Here is a 16,193-nt window from a genome sequence, read left to right as displayed (position 1 = left end):
CAGGTTACAGTTTGGTTACAAATACTGTAGATCATTTGACCTACATTTACTCTATACATCCTTTTGTTATAGGGATTAATGGCAGCAGTATATTGAATATTTCTATACTGGGTTGACCTTGAAGTTTTGTTTTGATATTTAGAAATTGACAATACAGGATTTCTGGGTTGAAATTGAATTTAATTCAGCACTTGATTTTTGGGGATTATTTAGTAATCGCTGCACTTAGCTGAATTAATTTTACAGCCGAACTTTGCATTTAGCCTATAGTTCAAAATTTGTTATTATTTCTTTTCATCAGCTGCAGTTCTTAACTGCATCCTTTGAAAATCAACTTGATTTTGAACTTGGAAATATTTAACTTAAATAGTACTTCAAACTTAGAAGATTTGAATTTGAGTTTCAGTATAAAATCAGTTGATGTACAATTTACACATACTTATTTAAAACTAGAATTTAAAGGGAATTCCTATAGTTTTTTATGCGCATCTTTCTGCGCAGGCGACACTTTCTATGGAAAATTGAAGTAAAGTCAACATTTGTTGAGATGTGACAGACAATCAATTATATAAGGAATCTTGAATAAAATAACACTTTTAATAAGTTTTATCAGTAATCAAATGTTGATGCTGGTTTATGTTGTATTGATATGAATCATACCTGACATGTATTTTGCTATTTATTGTGGCTGTGTTTTGACAGCGCATTTTAGCACAAAGACAGTGTTGTTCATATAATGTTAGACAATTAACCTTGTATTGATAAGAAAATATCTCTTTCAGATTATTTAGTATTCAATTATAGAAAGAATTAAGATTTTTTAATCCTTTTTTAACTTCTAGCAGATATACATGTATACAATTTGGTCAGGTTCACGCCATTTCTCGTCCAAACAGGTGTTTATTCAAGCGGTCTTAACATAAAATTTAGACTGGTGACCCATACATTTTAGCCATTTTTATGTCCACAATACAATTATTTATACACAAGAAAAACAGGAAAAAGTCTATGAAAGAGTTTTTTTTTTCAAAATTTAAAAAAAAAAAATTCTTCACTATGATTATTTTTCATTAAATAAAGTTCACAAAAGTGAATATGAAACAAGACATTTTCCCCCCATTTGTTACAATTATTGTACTGATATAGTATTGCAAATACGACTATAATATCAAATACGTATATAATTAAAACTGTAAAAAACATAAACTTTATTGTGCTGTCTTAATACATATTTTGGCTGATATTTATTTTTAAAAAAGCAGAAAATTATAAAAATCCTGAAAAATCGCTGGCAGTTTCAGCAATAGTGGATGTGTTCAAAACAATTATTCACAAAAACAAGCCTGGTAACCCATTGTTTTTATTTGTTCATTGTTTTCAGCAAAAATTTTTCTATCAAATATGTGAATCTGAAAAAATCTTTAAGCCAGTGTGAATTCATAAAATACTTTGTATATATTTACAGCAATTTGATTATTTTTTTTTTTACTTTTTGGTAATTTGAGGATTACCTTGTACATTGATAGTTTTTATTTTTTATTGTGTGGTCTTTTCAGTTCCTACAGAAGCAGAACGTACTTGAAAACTCTTTGATATTTTTTATCTTGGTACAAATATCATTCAAATATGTCTGATACTGAACCGGAACCTGTACTGGGTGCTGTAGGCGGCAGTGATATGGAAATTGTAATGCCTTCAGAGGAAGAAATGTTGAAAGCCCTCTCTGCCAAGTACAACATTACACCCAAAGGCATCCCGCCTACTGGTATACCTACTACAGATACTAAGTCTAAGAACCCTCTCATGTTTCCACCCACAGGTCTGCCTTCCTCACCTGTGCGTTTTATGTATCCTAGTGTTTCCTCTCCCTCTTCAGTTCCTCTTGGTAAAATTCCCAAGATTCCTTCATTTTCAGGAGATGAGCCAGAACCGAAAAATGAAGTCGGGTATTATGAATAGAGACATGAGATACGCTGTTTGCGGAAGGAAACTACACTTTCAAATATGCAGATTTTACAGGCCCTGCGTAACTCTTTGAGGGGAACAGCACGCCGCCTTGTAGTTTCTTTAGGTGGTTCTGCTTCTATAAATCAGATCTTTACTAAACTTGATGTAAACTTTTCCGAGCCTTCTCAGAAGGGGATTATCATGAAAGATGTCTTCAATGCAGCCCAGAAACCTAAGGAATCTGTTACTTCTTTTGGAAGTCACCTTGAATACATTCTAGAAAATGCATTCGAAGGTGGACACCTCCCTAGAACATTCAAAAATGCACATTATGTGCGAAAAGTTGTGGTCCGGTTTGCACTCCGAGTCTTTACAGAGCAATGCCTGACATTTCATTGATTTTGTTTTTGATTATGATGTTTTATTGAGACACATAAGACAGGTTGAGAAAGAGTTACGGATGGACCATCCAAAATCGAAGCCACATCGTAATCAACAGACCTATGACGATGATGTCAAGCATAAAATGGCTGACCTAGAGCAACGTGTTAATCATAGATTGAACAGTCTGCAGTCTAGTATCGACAAGAGGTTTTCTGCAATCACCCAAAAGTTGAAGGCACTGGCTCCATTTAACAACCAGTGGCCCACTCAACTGCCCCCCACACCTGTTTCCCAGCTGCCTCAGCGCCCTCCTCCCCGCCCCACCCCCCTCAATTGCCTTTTCAGCAACCTACACAGCAGCACCTCAGACAATCACGAGGACGAGGTAACAGAGGTTATACACCAGCCTATGACCCAAAAGCCTAACCGCCTCTGCCAGCGGCCTCAGTAGTGGGCAATTTTCAAGCCCACTCTAACCATATTGATGTTAAATAAAGTTCTTTTTCAGTTGCTGCAGATTCAAATAGCCTCACAGACAGACTAATTGTTGACTCCAATGCAACTGATGTAGTTGTTAATAATGTTACCGCGTCCGGTCTAGTAGACAGTGGTTCCATGGTTACAACTGTCGCAAATTCTTTTTATCAGTCATTGCCCAACAAACTACCGTTACTCGATCTAGTTGATTTTGGTGTTGATTTGAATGTTTCAGTAGCCAACGGTAACCATCTAAACATATTGGGCTATATTGAAGCTTCGGTTGCAGTACCATTTTTAGATTTTAAATTATCAGTTCCTGTTCTAGTTGTTCCAGACACTGATAGTAACAGGTCTTGTCTAGTTATCTTAGGTACAAATGTGATTAGACGTTTTAAGCCAGCTGGTGCCGCAGTCGCAATTACTTTGCCAAACGCATGGCAAATGGCTTTTGATTCTCTTGTTTGCCAGCCGGTCACGGTCAAGCCTACCAATGAGCATACAGTCGAACTTGGACCTTACGAGTCCATATCTATGAATGGAATTGCCAGAGGTCTTAGTCATTCAGTTCGGAAAGTGGTTACTGAAAATATTTTTTGTGACCGCTCTTACTTAGTAAGACCCCATGTTGTTCAAGTTCCTCAACACGGTAATGATGCCAGTGTACCAGTCCGTTTGTGTAACATGTCGGCCAAATCTGTTTTCATCAAGCCGAAGTCTTATCTTTGTTTTATCAATGAAGTTAAGGTAGTGGATAATCTTGCCTCTGATTTGACACCTCCATCTACTACTTCTAATTTTGTTGAGGATCTTGGTTTGAAGATTGACACTGAGAACCTATCACCTGAACAGTTCTAGGTAACTGGAAACACATTTTTTTCTACTGGCCCCACAGACCTTGGTTGCAGCAATCAAATGAAACACAAAATTGTTCTTGAGGATGACACCCCTTTCAAGCAACCCTACCGAAAGATTCCTCCGGGAACTTACGAAGAAGTACGTCAACATCTACGAGAAAAGCTTGATATTGGTGCCATCAGAAAGAGTGACAGTCCCTATTCCTCCAATGTCGTGTTTGTTCGTAAGAAAGATGGGTCTATTCCTCTTTGCCTAGATTACAGGTTACTTAATTCTAAAACTCGGAAAGATGCTTGCATGCTGCCTAGATTCGACGACACAGTTGACCTACTCATAGGTTCCAATTCTTTTCTAAACTGGACCTTCGCTCCGGTTAGTGCCAGGTTGAGATGGAAGAAGAGTCCAAGTCAAAAACTGCATTTTTTGTAGGAAATCTTGGATTTTATTAGGCAAACCAAATGCCTTTTGGTTTAGTCAATAGTGGTGCAACATTCCAACGACTAATGGGCAATTGTATTGGTGATTTGCTATTGCGGGAATGTCTTGTGTTTATAGATGATATTTTGATCTTTTCAGAGACATTCGAGGAACACATATATCGTCTCGAGTCAGTGTTTCAACGACTTGAAGACAATGGTTTGAAATTTAAAGGTTCCAAGTGTGAACTCTTTTAATCTTCAGTCGTTTACCTTGGTCATGTCATTTCCAAGGACAGTATTTCTACCGACCTAGAGAAGACTTCCGCTATATCAAATTGGTCAGTCCCTACCAATATTTCAGAATAGCGCTGTTTTCTTGGCACCGCAGGACTTTATCGTCGCTTCATCAAAGATTATTCCAAAATAACCCAGCCCCATAACCATCTTCTTGAAGGCCATCGCACAAACAAATCCAAGAAGTCTAAGTCTAAGAAGAAAACTAAGTCACCTGTAGACTGGAACTGGGGTGAAAGACAACAATCTGCCTTTAATCTTTTTAAGGAGAAACTCACATCTCCTCCAGTACTTGCCTTTGCAGACTTTTCTAAGCCCTTTATTGTCCATTCTGATGCTAGTGGGTCTGGATAAGGAGCAGTTCTGCTCCAAGAGCAAGAAGATGGCGGCCAAAGAGTGAAAGCTTATGCTAGCCGAGGACTCCGGCCATGTGAACGGAATTATCCAGCACACAAACTAGAGTTCTTTGCGCTGAAATGGGCAATATCTGAAAAATTTCATGATTACCTTTACGCCAACTCCTCTGTTTTTACTGACAACAACCCGTTGACCTATGTTTTATCAACTGCAAAGTTTGATGCTACTAGTCATAGATGGGTTGCTGCTTTATCAGCTTATGATTTCAGTATAGTCTACAAGTCTGGAAAGCTTAATACTGACTGTGATTACCTTAGCCGCAAACCAGAGTACTTTTCTGAAGCTGTCAAAGCTATATGTCTTGGCATCACTGCTTCTGTCTTGGCGTCACTGCTTTTGTCTCGCCCGTTGAATTTGTATCTGGTGACTCAGCTCCTCAGTTGGCCAATGAAGAGATGATACCACCAACAGCTATAGTCAACCATATCGATTGGGCAAAGGAGCAGGACATCGACCCTAACATAGCAAAGGTTATCTCCATCCTGAGATCCGGTTCCCGACCCAGGGTGTAGAAGGATCTTCCTATAGAGGTAATATCCCTGCTTCGTGATTTTAACAAACTTCATTTCAGAAAAGATGTTCATTACAGAACCGCATCTCTGGATGATGAAGAGGTTCATCAGTTGATGTTTCCGGAGACTTATAGAGGTATCGCTTTCCGAGGGATCCACGACGATATAGGTCATCCGGGCAGCGAGAAGTCATTTTGGCTCGCTCGTCAGAGATTTTATTGGCCGGGGATTGAACGAGATATTAACTCTAGGGTCTCTTTGTGTAAACCTTGTATTTGCAGGAAAAGCCCTCAAGTCCCTACTGCTGAGTTTAAGCCCATCCAAACTTCCAGACCTATGCAATTAGTCTGCATGGATTTTCTTAATCTTGAGAAATCAAAAGATGGTTATGAGGATGTTTTGGTTATAACGGACCATTTCGCCGGTTAGGCCAAAGCTATTCCTTGCAGAAATCAGAGGGCTGCCACTACGGCTAAAGCGCTTTATGAACATTTCATTGTTCACTATTCCTTCTCAGAACAGCTCCACTCAGACCACGGTCGCAACTTTGAGAGCAAGGTTATCAAAGAGCTTTGCAAGTTAGCTAATGTCCACAAGACCCGTACAACCCCTTACCATCCCATTGACAACCTTTACGCAGAAAGGTTTAATCGAACACTTCTACGGTTGTTGGGGACATCAGCGGATGACAAGAAAGCAAACTGGGCAGAGTATGTTCCAAGCCTTTCTTCAGGCATATAATGCCACCAAATCCAGTTTAACGGGCTTCTCCCCACATTTTTTAATGTTTGGGTGGCATCATTGTCTTTCTGTTGACGCGTTTCTTGGCACAACTCCCAGAAATGACAGTGCACCTGGACATGTTACATATGCCAACAAACTACAAGAGCGCTTTAGTTACGCCTACGGTGTTGCTAGTAATGCGCCAGGAAAAGGGCCGAACAGAATAAAGCCGCATACGACCAAAAAGTGTGTGAGAAGTTGACCGTAGGTGACATTGTATTGGTCAGTCACCTTCATCTCCAAGGCAAGAACAAATTGGCTGACAATTGGGAGAAGGACACCTATGTTGTAGTTGATATCCCCTATGAAGACCAACTGGTCTATAAGGTTCAGTTAGAGACCCGCAAGGGACCTATTAGAACTTTACACCGGAATCTGTTACTCCCTTTTATTTCCATTCCCGACATTCAGGATTCACCTACACCTATACCAGTCCGTAAGGTCAGATCTAGGTCTACTCCGCACAAGATGTCGAGTATGATGGAGATTTTAGTTCCAGTTCCAGCACAGATATTTACGTCCTTCCTATGCGTAGAAATCTACCTACTGGTCATTCATCTAGTCCACCGACTAGTGTCAATCAGCTATTATTTTTCTAGGTTGCATTCTTTGCTTCCAAAGGATCTTTTTACAGATTTTATTCACCATTTTTTCAAACCCCCTCTGTGACATATTTTGTCCCAGATTCACCAAGTTCTATTTTGCCAAACCAGTCGTTACGAACACCAGTTCCAGTCGCTACACCAGTTGAAAGCCCACAAACATTTTCTCCTCCAACAAGACCCAGACACGACAGGCGTAAACCAGAACGCTACGGAGAATGGGTTTATCAACAGTCAATTGACAAAACAGAGTATTTTGTCTGATATTTCTTTGCATTTTACTGTGTCTACAAATTAGTGTTTTATGACCTAAAAATTTGGTATCTTGTAACCTAGAAACAGGCAGATGTGGTTTTTTTTGTGTGTGTTTTTTTTTAGTAGTTATTTAGTAGGTATTTGATTTATGTAGATTGTGTGGAGCTGAGCTGTAATATTCAGGAATTTGCAGTTTTCATTTTTCAGCATCACACATTATACATAAGATTTTCAAGTTGTTTTATTTTCATTTATGAAACTTCTTTTTCAGGTATAAATCTTTGCGAAAGGATTTTTTTGCCTATCAATGCGAAATAAATTCTACGTTGAATGTATTCGCAGAAGTTTCAGCAGAATTTGATAATTTTGATTTAATGCTTTCTCTACAATAAAATACTATATCTTGTTTATTGTTGTATATAATTCTATGGCTTTGTTTCTATCTTGTAGAATGAGGAACTGAGATTATTTCATCGCCCAACATTGATTTTACAAATTCTTTAAATTTATCAAACTGAGATACTGATTTACCAAATTCAAGAGAGGTAACTCCTGTTATAATATTACATACTTCATGAGATGGATTAATTACACACTATAGTCCAATATTTAACTTTACTTATTTTGATTTCAAAATTAGTGTACTTTGATATTCAGAAAGTCGGAATTTAAATTACCCTTATTGTGTTCTTAGTTTCCAGAATGTCGGAGACATTCCAACAAAGTGAGGGAGTTTGTAGTAAAGTCAAGTTTCACTTTAAATTGATGAAATACTTCACTTTATTTTATTTATGGTTAAGTCGTAAATCAGTACTCCGTATTCCGTTGTATCATGTTTGTACTCTGTGTTTCATTGTATCGTATTGTATTATACTCCGTGTTTGTATTATCATGTCCAGTCATTTTTCCACTTATGCATTTGAACTTGATTCGTAAGAAAGAAGACGTTTTCATTGGTCAGTTATGTTCATGCACAAATAGCAACTTTTTCCGCGAACTAACATTTGAACGGCCATCTATTCTTCGTTCATGAGAATCATTGTCTAGTGAACGCAAGTTCCTTTAAAACTACTTTTACACTTATACGTCAGTAATTTAACGTCCTTACCTTTGGACACATTACTATTTTAAGATATAAGTGTACCTTTGCTAGTCGATTCTGGTACGATATTTTCATTAATAATAGCATTTGTTCTTTTTGAATGCAATGATAACTTATTAACCGCGAGAGATGTATTTTGTGAAATTTGTATTTTCCACGTCTGCTATTGTTGCATTGTAATTCGTATTGTTTTTATGTTCCTGAATTTACTGTTTTTATGTTGTAGGTTTTTCTTCATGTACTTTACTGGAACTGTCCAACCAATAAATAGAAGAAACTTTTATATAGTTTTATGTTTTATTATTTTACACTACTACATGTATTTATAGTTAAATGCACTGTACAATTACATTATATATTCAAGTAATTGTTCAACAATAGAAAACTAGTTGGTCATCTGCAATTGTGTTCAGTATAACCTAAAAGTTTTATGTGAAATTATTATAGAGTAATGTGCACTCAACCGATGTACACTATTTTCCTACTGTGTCTTTGTATGTGAATGAACAATATACTCACAGAGAAACTTACTAGAGAACACATGTGATTTCCTTCCCATATTTTCCCAACATTATTCGTCAGATAGGTATGAAAAAGACAGACGAAGCGCATTGAATTCATGCAGGTGATTAATAGGTGCAAATATAGAAGCTGAACAAATCGAAAGTTAATGGACTGAAACTGATCAAAGCGAGCTAATATTTTGCAAAGGATACTAAGCGTGTCTTTCTGCAACTGTACTGTGCAGTTTTAAATGTTGCTTATGCAACGGATAGTTTTCGATTTAGCTAAGCAGTTTTATGTAAAACCATGAAAATGCACTCTGCTGGTATACATGATTTACTTACTGTGTCTATGTATCCACCCGAATAGTATTGTGTAAATTTGGTCTTTGCACCACCCCAATAGGAATTCGTCAGAGAACACGTGTCATTTCCTTGCCGCCATTCTTGTAGTCCAGTATTGTTGATCAAATTGATCTGAAAAAGGCAAATGCAGCGTATTGAACACTGAATTACAGGATACTTGGTAACGCAGGCAGAACATTTAGTATATCAAATTAACAAGCTCAACAAGTGGAAAATTAATGGACAAGTTGTGTAATACGTTGGAATATGCAGTTTTCGATTTTCGTTTGTATCTTTTCTATACTTGTTTCATTGATCTGAAAAAGGCATATGCAAATGCCTAATTAAATGAAACAAATGAACACCCTTTCTATATACAATGTAGATGACATCGACAGTAATATTTGTGTGAATATTTGGGGGGGAAAGCTGTATATTATAGGTCGGTTATATATATAGAAATAAGTTAAGAACTATAAATTAATTCGAGTCTAAAGTTTTATTGATTAATAATGTTTAGTTACTTATGCAAGGAAGCTGCCCACAAGAAATTCAAGCCAAACTCTAAAAGGTAAGCGATATGTGAAAGGCAGCTTCCTTTAGATTTTGATTCTTTATTCCATACATGCATTACATAGTAAAGCAGTTCGAAAAGCATTTTACATATGATCGCCGTAACTGTTTTTAAGTTTGAACAAATTTGATGTGATGAAGTGACCCACCAATCAGTAGTGACATTCCGAATACAATTTTGTTTCACGAATGCCCTATGAATGTTTTTGTGTTGTTGTTGATTTCTGACTTTAAGACACCCATTATATCTCTAGTGCCGACGAGTTTGTTTTTATGTATGTATAGTTTAGCTATATTCTAAAGTTTGATACACCAACGCTTTTTTTTGACAAAGACAATAAATACTAGAGTCGCCTACAAATAATTCTAGAAATCTCAAAATATCTTTTTTCTGATATTCAGAGCTAGTATACCAGAAGTAGAACAATACAGCATATGGTCCACAGTAACATTCTCATTATCATTGATGAGCATGCATATTAGTTTATTAAAATAGAAATACTGCTGGTAAAAAGCAAGTGCCTAAGCTCCATTTTGGAACAATTTTATCTGACCAAGATATGACGGATTATGGTTGTCGTTTCTAAAAAGGATTTTTGCAATAGAAATAGTAAAATATTTTAGTTCATTCTTTATATTTAAAGCATTTTTATTTTCACTCAGTTAGTCCTGCCAAGCGACAAAGTATACATATAAAAATATTTTTTTGTGGTGCACATTACCTATTACATTGGATACGTAAATATTAAAAGAGCACTAGATAAGTACAATCAAGCTTGTACGTGTATAATGTTTCCAATAAGCCACATATGATAAGCCAGCCGCACCCACAACAACAATGATTATTTCAGTTAAAGGAGAGGATAATCGCCACTTAACAAAGATACGATATTTGAACCCTTTTCCCAAGAAGAGGTACTCGTCCAAGCGGTCAGCCAAACAAGAAATATTTCTATCTTTAGCCAAACAGGAAATATTTCTATCTTTAGCTCTATCGACCTTTTTTGACAAGTCAGAATAATTAGTACAATTTTATAGTGTCTTTTGTGAAATAAATTTAAAATCAACAAAGCAGATTTTGATACGACAGATAAAAAGTATAATTTGAGAATTATTTGTAGAATAACATCAAGGAAACATTTGAGTAACTTAAGTTTTAAATTGGGTCATCCGTTTCTGATAAGAATTTGTAAACTTGTACATAAAACAATACAAGCATCTGAGACTATTCACAGTCTTTTATCGCATAGCCACTGGTCAGTTCACATCCAAGCTGGCTGAACGCTTGGACGAGTACCTCTTCTTGGGAAAAGGGTTGTGCCATTGTATTCAAAGTTGATCAGATGCGTCGTGCTGGAATTACATACTTCTCTGTACCGGTTGCAGCACTGGGTTTTTCACTATGATTGGGGATATCTGCAACAGAAGCATGAGAGTTATCAATTTCAGATACAAGAGAGATACAGGCGCATCAACTACTTTATCATCTGCAGCTACAAAAAGACCACTATTAGAGAGGGAAACAAAACGATCCTGAGCTTCTAACGCAGACCAGGGCTTCCTGATAGGAACTCCCATAAAAGGCAACAGAAGTTTCATGTGAAAGAGCATCGGAAAACCTCAGTCATGTTCCCGTTTGACACGATAAATGGGAACATCAGTGTTAGGCTGACAACGATGTAGACAATGTTTTCCCATTCATCTGCAAGCTTCTGCTTACCACGCACTCCGACATTCCTAACCAGAACCCGATCATTAGGCTCCAACTTAACTTCCCTTACCCAGAGGTCATACCACTTCTTATGGCGTAGACTTTGTTTCCTGGCTTCCTTACTTGCAGTCTTGTAGGTGAAACTTATTTGTCTTCTGAGGTTTAACTTGATTTCTCCTTATTAGAGGATCCTTGTCAGGCTCAATGCAGAGGAAGGCATCTATTGCTAAACGGGGATATCTCCCAAACATGGGGAAATTAGGAGTGAATCTAGTAGTATCGTGCTTGGTGGAATTGAAAGCATGCGCCATTGCAGGTACATGAGATTTTCAAAAGGGTTACAACATAACAAGGCTAATATTTCAGATTTCGAAGCGTCATTTTTGGACTTAAATTTAACAACTGTGAATAATAATCTTAAAACGAAAATTATGATAAAAGAGACGACTTTAATTTTGAAATTGTCAACTTGTCCCACCTTGAAGGAGATGTTGCTCGATACGGTGTCTATATTTCACAACTTATTCGTTTTGCAAGAGCTTGTTCAAAGATAGAGGATTTTAATGACAGAAATCTTCATATCACCAAAAAAATTATTACAGCAGGGTTACCGTTATCATAAGCTACGGGAAGATTCAGTACATTTTACTACAGATCGTTCGAACTGCTATAGAAATATAATACTAACTGAAAAACACTTTTAAAACTTGGACTTATACACCAGGAATACCATGGAGGTGTAGTTTATAAAATTCGGAAAATTAAACATAATCCTTATTTTAATGAGGTATTTGTGTTAAAAAGTTTATCAAAAGTGGATACGATGCGAACAGTGCATGTTTGGTGATTGACACCTTTACGGTTAATCGCTATGCTTTCCTATTTGATGGTGCAATGACTAATTAAGTGTAAGATGATGCTTTTCTCCGAAATCCTACATATACCGAAATGTTAATATGAAATGTAAATGTAGCAGTGGTGGTGGTAAGACCAAACGCCGTTCTGTTTCATACAAAGAATCCAAGTGGGTCACAAGAAATGCAGGCATTGGGTTATCTGATTCTTTCAATTACCAATAACCTGAAGGAAGATCCAATTTACTAAACTTCTTTGAACCAACGAGACTGTCAATCGTCTCATCATGCGATGAGGTGAATACGAATCATGTACAGTGCGGCTACACAAACGACGAAAATCAATGCAGTAATGGAGAGAATTGTCCTTCTTGCGAACAAGAACGATGTTTGAAAAAAATACACTGTGGGACTCTCGTATCGCACCATTATCAATCATCTCCTTCAGACGTTCGCGCACCTCTTCATACGTCTCAGGTGGAATCCTCCTATATGGATCCTTGAATGGAGTAGGATCAGTCGACTTGATCTCATGCTCGACAAAATTCCTGCAACCCATATTGGTAGTACCACTTGAGAGTCGGCGAATGATTGATATACTGGTAGTATAGTCTAAATGACAAGGTTATAATATCAAACAACAGGAATAATGAATACAGAATGCACATGAATAACTAGCTTTGTGGGTTAAAATAATAGGCTTCCATGCAACTTAAAAGTATTTCTAATATTTCTTTTTCTCAGATTATGTATGGTAATAAATCAATGAAATCGATTAAAGTGGTGTATGTAAACTGAGGCTTCAGTTCTAATAATTTTTAAGAATCATACAATTTCCATCAATAGTATCAAAGTTCTAACAAACCCACCCAGGATGGATCTGAGAAGGATCAAATCTAGAAATAAAGAAAACCGAAATGAATCTCATTTAAAAGTTACAACTTGGTATTTTCGATATCCTTTGGACAGAAAGTGTGATGGATAAGGTGGCTATAACTATGATTCCCCAATTTTAGGGACCATAACAAGCATATCAGAAAAGTGGAAAGAACAAGCATTATATTCAGTGAATTTAAAAGCGCTGCTAAGTAAGTGGTTTAAGTGTATTTTGAAAGATATTTTATTTCTAGATATACCTTAGTTGATTAGTTGTATACAATACGACAAAGAGTATTGAGTATACATGTGCTATCTGAAATACTTTTTATATATTCCCGTTTGCCGATTTTCGTCAAGAGTCACAGGTTTTAATCTTTAAAGATTTGCAAATATTTTGATTGAAATAGCCATCTGCCTGCTTACTGAAGATGGAACAGACAATATTAAATGTTCAAAAAGTTCTACCAGTTTCAGTTTGTTTTTAGTTTTTTTCCCAACTGAACAGAGATTTTGTTACAATATTTAAAATATCAATGAAATGAACATTCAATCGATGCCTAGTAAAATTTTGATTAACATTCTGCAATTATTTAAATCCGATATATTTCTCTAAATTTGAAGAGTGGTTCGCAAAAATAAAAATGTTGAAAGTACAAACTACAATTTGACAGCTGACACTAAGATGACTTTATATATTTTTCGAGTAAACATTTGCCTCCGGCATTATCAAAACGGGTAATTATCGGCTGATATATATTCGCACATGATAAAATTTGAATATGACAATTTATATATTGAAATGTTATAGCGCGGATTGCCGCATACAATTTGTAATGGATGGACGACAGAACTGGTCAGAAATTTTACAGATAAAGGGCCTGGTGATAACAGTGCCATACATTAGGTATTGTTCAATGATATCATAAGTGATGTGAATTTAAAGTATACTTACTTTTGCATTTAAAGATATGTAAATGTTGCTGAGTGTCAGTATATAGTGTCATGAATGTTTAGGCATACAGACACTAAATAGAAAACTGGCGCAAAAAATGGTAGTCGCATAATGGCGGATACAAATAGTCCTCAGATTTGTTTGCTCTGTAGAGCTATTTTCCATATTTTCTTTGCATTTTTTTTTTTGCTAAAATCACATGACAGATCTATGCTTGACATGTAGGTAGCATTTTCATAATGAAACTAGAGATGCTTTTGAGAAAAGCGCCCCTATGAAAAAATGTCTAGTTTCTCAAGATGGTTTAGACGAGTGGATCCAATTAGATGGTCTGGACAAGTGGATCAAATCAGTAATTCAAGGGCCATAACTCAAAAGTGCCTTAGCGGATTTGGCTAGTTATTGAACTTGGCTGAGGTCTTATTGTCAAATACATTTTGTTCAAGTTTTGTGAAAATCGGATGAGAAATGTTCGACTTAGAGAGCGGAAAAGTGTAAAAAGGCCGATTTTTGGTAATTCAAGGGCCATAACTCCAAAATGCCTAAACCGATTTGGCTAGTTATCGAACTTGGCCAATGTCTCATAGTCAAACACATTTTGTTTAACTTTGGTAAAGATCGGATGAGAAATGTTTGACTTGGAGTGCGGACAACATTAAAAAGGCTTATTTTTGTAATTCAAGGGCCATAACTCCAAAATGGCTAGACCGATTTGGCTAGTTATCGAACTTGGCCGAGGTCTTATGGTCAAACACATTTTGTTTGAGTTTGGTGAAAATCGGATGAGAAATGTTAGACTTAGAGTGCGGACAAGCTTTGTTACAGACAGACACACACACACAGACACACAGGCAGATACACAGACTGGAGTAAATTAATATGTCTCCCACACCACTGTGTGGTGGGAGACATAATAACATCATAACCAATTTTTTCATGGAAACTTAGATCATACACCGCTAGTATAATTTGGGGTTTCATTTTAGCTGGTTTTACAGTTTGTGTGTTTGACTGAAATTATTTTTCTTGCATCAAACATGACTCCAACTTTTCTTTTGACTTTTATTTAGCACTGACAATATTCTTCAAGAAAATGTAGGTTACAGACATTTAAAATGGGTTCTGGTGTGTGCTGTGGCCATTGGAAATAGATAAAATAGATTGGAAATAGATTTATATAGAATAAAGAACAACAACTATTTAGTGTATTATAACCTATAAGATGACGTTGGTAAAAATTGAAATCTGGCCAGATGAAGGTGGAAATGGGCTACTTTGATTAGAATTTGATAGAAAATGACAAATTTATTGTAATTTTGTTGAAATGAGGACAAAACCCAAAAATATCACATTTTCACTGTTTTGAGTGTATTTTTTTCAAAAGCTGCATATTTATAGCCCGTTGACTGCTAATTTATGGCCATCAGAGGTAAAAGTGAACATATTTAACAGTTTAAATGTGTATTTTGTATGCAGATCAGAGTAAAAAATGTCAAAACAGGGCAAAACAATGCTGCAGTTAGGGTAACTGCTTCAAAATTATGTCGCGACAGCTATTTTTTGACAAAATCTGACGCTTTTTCTTATGGTACTGAAAATGCCATAAAACCTTAGAAACTGTTAATATCAAGCTAAACCCTTGTATTTTTTTTCATGCATTTGGGTTTCTTGTACATTTCAAATGAAATTGGCACAGTGTCAGAGAAAAAGTTTTTCTTATACACTGACAGGAAAATTGCGCATTCGAAACTAAGGGAAGTTATTTGGACTAGCTACCCATTTCGGAAAAGATAACCGATAGTAATAAATGAAGTTCTATTTTAGTTAAAACCATCATTTATTCTATTTCAGACCTGTTAACCTCTTCAAAACCATATCAGTAGTCCCCAAGTCTGTGCACTACACTTTCAGTTATCCATTTTGATTCATGTAGACAGACAGGCTCCGACAGGGCTGAAAAATGTTTGAGCCATTTTTACATGGTCGGTAGCAGGGTGGGTGTGGGAAGGGCTGTTTCTGCTTGCTTTGAATTGCAGTCAGAATTTGAAATGGGCATTGTGGCAGCTGATACAAGGGCAAATGTATCAAACTGTAAAGTGGCAATATGGGAGGGGGGAGTGGAAGGATGCCCCCTCCTGCAAATAGGGTTTAGGGTATCATCACAATAAAATTTTGAATATGTAGACCCTTTGGTGCGTTTTCTAACTGAAAATTATATGTTTCAATTTCTAAATATTACCTAGATTCTTTTAAGTATTACAATATCCAAAGCATGAATGATTGTCACTTCATATTTTTACTTTCAGGTCATGCCTCGGGACTCTAG

At 36.4% G+C, this 16,193-nt stretch overlaps 1 protein-coding gene across 1 annotated transcript in view; it reads right to left on the bottom strand.

Moving 5' to 3' along the window:
* Positions 1-8,776: 8,776 nt before the first annotated feature.
* LOC128551847 (uncharacterized) overlaps positions 8,777-16,193 on the bottom strand; it is a 34,357-nt gene continuing 26,940 nt past the window's right edge. Inside the window, exon 6 of the mRNA XM_053532767.1 lies at positions 8,777-9,030. Within this exon, the coding sequence (XP_053388742.1) occupies positions 8,839-9,030 (192 nt within the window). The 3' untranslated portion in view covers positions 8,777-8,838. The remainder of the gene's footprint in view (positions 9,031-16,193) is intronic.

Source organism: Mercenaria mercenaria, unplaced genomic scaffold, assembly GCF_021730395.1.
Source record: "Mercenaria mercenaria strain notata unplaced genomic scaffold, MADL_Memer_1 contig_1758, whole genome shotgun sequence".
NCBI lineage: Eukaryota > Metazoa > Mollusca > Bivalvia > Venerida > Veneridae > Mercenaria > Mercenaria mercenaria.
This window is presented reverse-complemented; position numbering and strand designations above follow the sequence as displayed.